The sequence below is a fragment of the Octopus bimaculoides genome, chromosome 29 (genome assembly GCF_046866305.1).
Source record: "Octopus bimaculoides isolate indiv1 chromosome 29, ASM4686630v1, whole genome shotgun sequence".
NCBI classification, from domain to species: domain Eukaryota; kingdom Metazoa; phylum Mollusca; class Cephalopoda; order Octopoda; family Octopodidae; genus Octopus; species Octopus bimaculoides.
Genome location: NC_142956.1, coordinates 4639040 through 4649198, shown reverse-complemented (window position 1 = coordinate 4649198; position 10159 = coordinate 4639040). Strand labels below are relative to the sequence as shown.

The window sequence follows — 10159 nt, the reverse complement described above, 5'->3', positions numbered from 1 at the left end:
TTTAATGATTTACATGAGCATACCCTGTGATCATAATATCTTGGCAAAAGAATTTTACAAGCTCAGAACATATAACAATTGAAATTGAAAAAAAAATGTGCATTTCAAGGCGGTTACAACACCAGTGATTGAGAATGATCCTTGGCTTACCATCCATGCAGGAAATGCAAAACAAATTGTCATAATTGGTAAGCATATTAAGAATAGTATTGTCACTGTGAATTTTCTCTCTTCCCCACTTATTTTATTAGTTTTCGTTTTTCAATTTTTCGTATTTTTCTCTTCTTTCCTCTGTCTTATTTCTCTTTTTTTCTAAAACCTGACTTCGTATTTTAATAGCCTACCAATGTATACAGTAAGTTTCTTTGCCCCTAGGTGCTGGGAAGACACTCAGCAAGAGATGGAAACAAAATTGAAAGAAGAAGAAGAAGAAGAAGAAGAAGAAGAAGAAGTTTTATGTGACACTCAGAAATATCAAATGTGAGTTACATGAAGTGGAGGGAGTATAATTTGTGTGGGAGGAGTTAACATACCAGATGCAAGTAAGAGAGAGGAGGGAGAAATACGATTAAAGACTATAGAAAATATGTGAGCACATCGATGATGTAAGCGTTTTGATACAGAAGGGCATCCAACTAGCAGCAATCAAGGAATTCTACAGTTCAAGGGTTAGCCAGACAACGGAGATCACAAACCCTTCACCGACTGTTTTCCTTCATTCTACAGGTGCATGCATAAAGTAGGTTAATTCCCCTAACCATTTTTACCACAGTCACGTTCCGTGTGCGAAATTCACAGGGGGACAGAGAAAGAAGAGAGAGAAAGATGGAGAAAGAAAGAAAGAAAGAAAGATAGATAGAAAGAAAGAAAGACAGAAAGAAAGATAGAAAGAAAGAAAGAAAGAAAGAAAGAAAGAAAGAGAGTAACTCTTCTCCACTCTCACTTTCCTTCCCCAGTGGAACTTGAATAAAGTCGATGAGCGTTTGAGCGAAGTGAGAGTCGGTGTCTTTCCGCAAACTGTTCGGCCTTCTTTAATCCGTAAATACCATTTCCCACGAGAGATGCAAAGTATTTGTTAAATAGAAAAACAAATGGCAGCAGTGATTTATATATATTGCCTTGAGTCAAACGCTTTGCAATATTTTGATCAATTTACATTTTTGATTTGTCAAGTTACAACAACAGCAGCCTAGCATATAAAATAGATGTCATGATGTTGCACCATCTGTAGCCACCATTCTACCGATTCTTTGACCCCACGCTGATACCAATTCTTGTCCTTGAGACGAAGAACTCTTTCACTGAAGCTTCCATCTTCTCTCGGTTGATGAAGCGTCGCAGCAGAGAAAGTGATCGGAACAAGTAATAAAAAAAAGAGGGACATATTTTTTCCGACACCTTCATAAGCAGTGGTTAAGCAGGGGCCAGCTTCCTGAACTCGTCGCCAAACATGCGCGTTTCGTAGGCAAGGTGATGCTTTGCGTCTGATGGGTTTACCAGGGGATAATTCACTACGAGTTCGTTCCGGCCGCTTGAACCATCAATGCCACTTTCTGGAATGGATATATGACATTGTACGGGGAATCGAGCTGAAGCCATACTAAGCACTTCTCGGGTTTATACTTGCTCCGATATGGCAAAACTTTTGACTCAACACAATACACGTGACAGTAATAAAAACTATAACAATTAACAAACATATGACAAAAAACCCCTCAATGGTAGGGAGTTCCCGTTAGGAGTCAACAAGGAATCATACAGATACTGGATCATTCCGTCTGCGAATTGTACCATTGGGGGCTCCTTTCCCCCATAAGTACTCCCTGTCCTACAAACGGAAGCCAAGAGTAAGCCTACTCACTTGGGCCATCCATGTCACATGCATCCACCTTTCAATACTGGGGTGGGGGCGCCACGTCCCTTTTTATTCTTACCTTCCTTTTCAAATGGAATCTGAAAAGGTCGATGAGAGCTTGACGGAGAAGAAGTGTCTGTCTTCAATCTGTTCAGTCATGTCCACCACACAACCCCTTTCACTATAGCCACCCGGCAGAGGAAACATACCTCTCCTTCTCGACTAATGAAAGGCAGTTAGATGGACTTAACTTCACCAGCCAGCAATGTTTGTGCATTGACAAATGCGCGTAGGATGGCTCCCTCAGTCCTCACGCATCTCGGGTAAGCCCGACTACTTACGTGCCTATACAATTTATCCCCCAAAAAACAATAATCTGTTAACACTGCCAGGTTCAGCATTTCTGAAATTATCCATACGCCCAGGACTGAAAGAGGTCGTGGTGATTTTCGTCGACGCCCAGAGTGCCTTCCAGAACGCTCTCGCTCTTGGTGGTCATCAAATCTCTACAAAACGCAGAAATACAACTTTTCCCATCGCATCACTCGACTGGTCCCTGATGTCAGCTAGGTAACAGACGTTCTAATTCAGTACGGCGACCACACCTGCCCTCAGTCAAAGAAACCTCAGCGCATGTCTGTGTATCATCAGCCACGTCACGCCCAGTGCTCCATGCAGTGGATGTTTAACGGCAAATCAACCGTCTAACAAGCGAAATCCCATTCTCCACACAAAACAGAAAAACATGTTCTAAATTCTAATCAGCCATACTTGCACAAACACACAACTGTGAATGCTTTGCATCTAATAGCAGAAACAGCTGCAAGCCAATTAAAGATCATTATATCATTGCTTATTCCCTTGTCATTTAATTTTATTACACACACACAAGCACACGGACACATAGACACACACGGACACATAGAGACACACGGACACATAGACACACACGGACACATAGACACACACGGACACATAGACACACACGGACACATAGACATACATATATATACGTACGGTAGGGATTACTCTTCACAGTTGCTACATTAAGAGACAGAGAGATAAATGCAATGGTCATTTATTTAACTAATACAACGAAATTACTGAATTAATAAAAACTCGAAGCATACACAACGATGATGTATTGTATAAGTGACATAGTGGGGTGATAAGATTGTTATCACATGTCCTGGAGTGATGATGACTTGATGAAGTGGTCATGTAAGACAGAGGTGTCCTATGTCATATGGACGTCACCTAAAAAAATGACTTGCTATGGAGGTTACCCCGCACAAAGAAGTTCCGCGGCGAAACGTTTGATATTGGTCGGTGATTACGCTTCCAATGTTTTGTTTAAGTCGATGCTAATTATTTTATTACCATGTAGTAAGGATTTAAACTATTTAAGTAGGAGTATAATTTATAATGTATAATATAGTAGAGAGTAACAGTCGATTATTTTTTATGTAGATGTTTAGATTCCATGTAAGCTTCGATCGAGGAGAATTATCAAAAAGACAAATGGTAGGCATTTCATTTATGACCATCTTGCCTCGCCTCTGATTTAACCTTTATTTGGTGCCAACGTTGTGGAATGTACTTGTGGCTTCATTCTTGGTATGACAGTTGGATTATTGGGGAGAGTAAAGTTCAAGTTCTTTTGAGGTATCAAAAGGTGACACATATTCCCTTTAACTCCAAACCCGAAGGGGCAATCACAGTAGTGGTGTCCGGGTCTGTTAATACATCTGTAGGGGAAAGGACAGCCACCATTGTTGCACCTACATTCGTTGATGTCTGAAAATAAGTAGGAAATGAACAAACATAAGTATAGATAAAAAATGAACAATATATATGAAGATGGAAAATAACCGATCCCTATTTATATGGAGTACCTAGCAAGCCATGTAATTATAGAAATACATTGAGGGTAGTAAAGATTGTTTGCCAACATAACGTGGCAGTCCTGGTTTAGGACGAATGGTGCTGTAATTTAGCTTCTTTTTCGAAAATATAAGGACACAGATCGTGTCGTATAGCCAGCTGGGAACATACCATGGCAGTCCTAAACCATGTTATGTTGGCAAACAATCTTTACTATAAGATACTGCTGCTGAATATCTCACGTTGTGAGATTTTAAAATAGTAATTTTCTACATTTATGGTGTCAAAATGGAAAACTGTCGTTTTTATTTCCTAGGTATGCGTCTGGGCTGAGGGAGTCCTTCACTTTTCTTCGTTTCTCTGTTATACAGAATCTACAGCTCCTACTATCTTTCAGGAATGTCTGGTCTGCACTTCTCTAGCACTTTGCATTTGATGTTATACTGAGCAATAGTTTCTTTAATATCTATACATATCTTCTCAAAATTGTAACGTTACGTCACTTATAGATGTTAAATGAGGACCACAAAAAGATTTATAAATGTACCCAAATCCAGTACAAAAGGAGGCTTTAATATTGAGGTAAGGTCACTTGCTGTCATAATAATTAAAGTAATAAAGAAATAGTTATAAACGTGACAGTGGCTGTCTCCAATAATCTGAAGGTGTCTAAGAAGGTACAAATAATCCGAAGGTGTCTAAGACGGTACAAATAATCTGAAGATGTCTAAGACGGTACAAATAACCTGAAGGTGTCTAAGAAGGTACAAATAATCTGAAGGTGTCTAAGAAGGTACAAATAATCCGAAGGTTTCTAAGAAGGTACAAATAATCTAAAGATGTCTAAGAAGGTATAAATAATCCGAAGGTGTCTAAGACGGTACAAATAATCTGAAGGTGTCTAAGAAGGTACAAATAATCTGAAGGTTTCTAAGAAGGTACAAATAATCTAAAGATGTCTAAGACGGTACAAATAATCTGAAGGTGTCTAAGACGGTACAAATAATCTGAAGGTTTCTAAGAAGGTACAAATAATCTGAAGGTGTCTAAGAAGGTACAAATAATCTGAAGGTTTTTAAGAAGGTACAAATAATCTGAAGGTGTCTAAGAAGGTACAAATAATCTGAAGGTGTCTAAGAAGGTACAAATAATCCGAAGGTGTCTAAGAAGGTACAAATAATCTGAAGGTGTCTAAGAAGGTACAAATAATCTGAAGGTATCTAAGAAGGTACAAATAATCCGAAGGTGTCTAAGAAGGTACAAATAATCTGAAGGTGTCTAAGAAGGTACAAATAATCTGAAGGTGTCTAAGAAGGTACAAATAATCCGAAGGTTTCTAAGAAGGTACAAATAATCTGAAGGTGTCTAAGAAGGTACAAATAATCTAAAGATGTCTAAGAAGGTACAAATAATCTGAAGGTGTCTAAGAAGGTACAAATAATCTGAAGGTGTCTAAGAAGGTACAAATAATCTGAAGGTGTCTAAGAAGGTACAAATAATCTGAAGGTTTCTAAGAAGGTACAAATAATCTGAAGGTGTCTAAGAAGGTACAAATAATCTGAAGGTTTTTAAGAAGGTACAAATAATCTGAAGGTGTCTAAGAAGGTACAAATAATCTGAAGGTGTCTAAGAAGGTACAAATAATCCGAAGGTGTCTAAGAAGGTACAAATAATCTGAAGGTGTCTAAGAAGGTACAAATAATCTGAAGGTGTCTAAGAAGGTACAAATAATCCGAAGGTGTCTAAGAAGGTACAAATAATCTGAAGGTGTCTAAGAAGGTACAAATAATCTGAAGGTGTCTAAGAAGGTACAAATAATCCGAAGGTTTCTAAGAAGGTACAAATAATCTAAAGATGTCTAAGAAGGTACAAATAATCCGAAGGTGTCTCAGACGGTACAAATAATCTGAAGGTGTCTAAGAAGGTACAAATAATCTGAAGGTTTCTAAGAAGGTACAAATAATCTGAAGGTTTCTAAGAAGGTACAAATAATCTGAAGGTGTCTAAGACGGTACAAATAATCTGAAGGTGTCTAAGACGGTACAAATAATCTGAAGGTTTCTAAGAAGGTACAAATAATCTGAAGGTTTCTAAGAAGGTACAAATAATCTGAAGGTGTCTAAGACGGTACAAATAATCTGAAGGTGTCTAAGAAGGTACAAATAATCTAAAGATGTCTAAGAAGGTACAAATAATCCGAAGGTTTCTAAGAAGGTACAAATAATCTGAAGGTGTCTAAGACGGTACAAATAATCTGAAGGTGTCTAAGACGGTACAAATAATCTGAAGGTGTCTAAGAAGGTACAAATAATCTGAAGGTGTCTAAGAAGGTACAAATAATCTAAAGATGTCTAAGAAGGTACAAATAATCTGAAGGTGTCTAAGAAGGTACAAATAATCTGAAGGTGTCTAAGAAGGTACAAATAATCTAAAGATGTCTAAGAAGGTACAAATAATCTAAAGATGTCTAAGAAGGTACAAATAATCTGAAGGTGTCTAAGAAGGTACAAATAATCTGAAGGTGTCTAAGAAGGTACAAATAATCTGAAGGTGTCTAAGAAGGTACACAATTATGCAGGTATAAAGGAAAAATACCCTTTAAGATCAGATTAAACAACCACGAGTCAGAAGGATGAGATAAAGGGCCTTCTGGTAATGTGGAACTGGACAGAGTAGATGTTGTTCTATTACGGATAGAAAGGACAATATGTGGCGCGCGCGCGTGTTGCGTAAAATATTATATAGAAATGATGAACTTACCCACGCAAAAACGATTCTTAAATATTTCATAACCCTTATTACAGCGGCAATAGTAGGATCCGGGAGTATTGATACAGATTTGGTCACATCTTCCTTTATATTTGCACTCGTTGTAATCTGTTAAAACAAATAAATAAATGTTATTTAAACGCAAAAGCAAGAATGAACCAATGTTCGTTTTATATATAACATATACAATTTTATATATACCACATACAATTTCCGACTGTATTCCCTGATATACAAAACGTCCACACTGTCACACTACACAGCATAGAAATTAACTATTGTATGTCTAGGTGTGCAGTATGATATTTTGCTTAATTACTAAATTAGTTATTCGGTTGAACAACTAAATACATTAGACATACGAGATCATTACCGAACTTGGGCTAAATGACCAACACAAATTATTTCATAAACCAATGTGGATTTTAAATGTTTATTTTTATTGCTTATATTTACTTACCAACACACTTTTTATTCAGATATCGGTAACCTCGTTTACATGCACAACGGTAAGACCCTGGGTAGTTGTAACATTTGGCATCAGAAGGACAAGGGTTCTTTAAACACTCGTTGATGTCTAAAATTTGGAAAAAAGAAATAAATATTGTACATATAAATAAGGAACTGATATTATTTTTGTTGTTTTTGCTATTAGCGTTGTTATCCACAAGTCACAATACCCTAAAAAATACACAATTTCTAAGATGGTTACCCAGCCTTCCTGCTTTCTCTCCATATTATCACTCAAATCTTCCTTCATCATATTCTTCACTTAATCTTTTCCCCGTCTCCAAACATCTCTGACTCTCTCATACACACCCATACAATCACTACACGCATTCTTCCTATTCTGCTGTCCTCGTTCACAACTTTTCCCCTAGGACATTAGGGGCCACACCTCGTCACCTCTATTTTATTTCTCTCTCTCTCTCTCTCTCTCTCTCTCTATCTCTATCTCTCTCACTCTCTCTCTCTCTCTCTCTCTCTCTCTCTCTATCTCTCTCACTCTCTCTCTCTCTCTCTCTCTCTCTCTCTCTCTCTCTCTCTCTCTCTCTCTATCTCTCTCACTCTCTCTCTCTCTCTCACACACACACACACACACTCACTCTATCTCAAGATCTAAAAGATCGTTCCTAAAACTATCGTAAAACGTGAGAAGCCATATTGCGCCTCTAACCTTTTCTGTTCTTACCCCTTCTGCTATATTTAAACCTTTAATTTCCTAACATAAACCCGACCTCTTTCCCTCCATCCGTCGAAGAGGATCTTAGTCGTGTAAACTGCACGGCAGCCACACTAGCGTTGAGGCCACGACAAGTGCCCAGTACATGCAGCGAAGTGGTTGGCGATTTGAAGAGCATCAATCCATAGAAACAATAGCAAATCAAAGATGGCAGAACGATGCAATCTTGAAAGCCTTAGGATCGTGTCCCGCCGTCCAGAACATGCCAGCATAGGACGTGGATGTTAAATTAGTATTCCAAGTATTATTATTATTATCAAAATAACAATGATTGTTATTATTGTTCTGCGAGATGGTAGAATCATTACCGCGGTGGGCGATAAAATTAGCGCCATTTCGTCCGTTTTTACGTTCTGAGTTCAAATTCTGCCGAGTTCGACATTGCCATTCACGCTTTCGAGGTCGATAAATGAAGTACTCAGTGAAACACCGGGGTCGATGTTGTCGACTAGTCTCCTCTCCACAAATTTCACGCTTTGTGCCTTTAGTAGAAAGGATTATTATTATTATTATTATTATTATTATTATTATTATTATTATTATTATTATTATTATTATTATTATTATTATTATTATTATTATTAAGGCAGTGAGCTGGCAGAATCGGTAGCGCACCTGTGTGGTAAGTAGCTTGCTTACCAACCACATGGTTCTGGGTTCAGTCCCACTGCGTGGCACCTTGGGCAAGTGTCTTCTACTATAGTCTCGGGCCGACCAAAGCCTTGTGAGTGGATTTGGTAGACAGAAACTGAAAGAAGCCCGTCGTATATATGTATATATATATATGTGTGTGTGTTTGTGTATCTGTGTTTGTCCCCCCAACATCGCTTGACAACCGATGCTGGTGTGTTTACGTCCCCGAAACTTAGCGGTTCGGCAAAAGTGACCGATAGAATAAGTACTAGGCTTACAAAGAATAAGTCCTGGGGTCGATTTGCTCGACTAAAGGCGGTGCTCCAGCATGGCCACAGTCAAATGACTGAAACAAGTAAAAGAGTAAAGGAGTAAAAGAGTAGTATTTCATCCGTCGCAACGCTCTGCGTTCAAATTCCGTCGAGGTTGACATTGCTTTTCTTCTTTCGGGATCGAGGAATTAGGTATCAGTGAAACATTGGGGTCCATGCAATCGACTCATCCCCTCCACCAAACTGGCTGCCCTTGTGTTAAAATTTGAAACGATTATTATCATCATCACCATCACCTCAGTATTATTATTATTATTATTATTATTATTATTATTATTTACTTTTAATTTGCTTGTTTGTTACCATCACTTACCGAGGAACAGGTAGCGTCCTAGTGAGCGTGAAGGATAAGAGATGTTACAGTATGACTAAATGCTTGGGGACAGGAATTGGTAGGCGCAGTTGCGAAATATCTTCATTTAATACAACACATACATTTTAATTGATACGGTGTTTCTAAGGATGGGGGCAGTATTTGTCAGGGCAATCTCTTGGATTTCTCTGAGACAGGGTTCTCCTGGGATGTTATCCAAATATTTCTGACATACCTTTCTTTTGTTATCAAGGGCACACACAAATTGAGGATCAGTTCTTGCTTTAAGATGGCATATCTTTTGTATTTCAATTTCCAGGTCCTTATGTTTATTTAATTGGTCAAATTCCTTTTACAGATATATTTTTAATAGTGGCAACACTTACATTTGTTGTTATCATCATCATCATTCTTGTTGTTATTATTATTATTATTGTTGTTGTTGTTGTTGTTGTTGTTCTTGTTGTTGTTATCATTATTATTATTACTTTGATATCGGCGAGATATTAAGTAGATATATGCATACAAACATCCATACATATACATGCGCGCGCGCGAACACACACACACACACACACACACATATGTATATACTTCCAATATTGCTATCGTTATTGTTGTCTTCTACTTACCTACACATCTCTTTCCGATCATTTGGTAGCCACGACCGTAGCACTTGCAATAGTAGGATCCAGGTGTGTTGTAACATCTTGCATAACGACCACAGACTCTCCTTCTACACTCGTTGATGTCTGAAAATATATGTAGTTGCAATATCAAATGAAAACCTTTATTGTTATTACTATTATCATCATTATTATTATTACTATTACTATTATTATTATTATTATTATTATTATTATTATTATTATTATTATTATTATTATTATTATTATTATTATCATTATTATTATTATTATTATCATTATTATTATTGTTATTATTATTATTATTATATGTTTTGACTTTTGTTTTGCATTTGTACAAGTTGGATACAAGTCTCACCCAGAGACCTCAAGAGACAACAAGTTAGAAGTTCATGTAGGTGTTATGCCCAGGGTACCATATATTTCGATTTATTATTATTATTATTATCATTATTATTATTACTATTAACATCATCATTATCA

The 10159-nt window shown here is 37.3% G+C and overlaps 1 protein-coding gene across 1 annotated transcript in view; it reads right to left on the bottom strand.

The window, feature by feature from the left end:
* Positions 1-2917: 2917 nt before the first annotated feature.
* Positions 2918-10159, bottom strand: part of LOC106873015 (uncharacterized) — a 16882-nt gene continuing 9640 nt past the window's right edge. Inside the window, exons 6-9 of the mRNA XM_089345569.1 lie at positions 9662-9781; positions 6969-7085; positions 6500-6616; positions 2918-3652 (exon numbers count right to left, since the gene is read on the bottom strand). Of these exons, the coding sequence (XP_089201695.1) occupies positions 3420-3652; positions 6500-6616; positions 6969-7085; positions 9662-9781 (587 nt within the window). The 3' untranslated portion in view covers positions 2918-3419. The remainder of the gene's footprint in view (positions 3653-6499; positions 6617-6968; positions 7086-9661; positions 9782-10159) is intronic.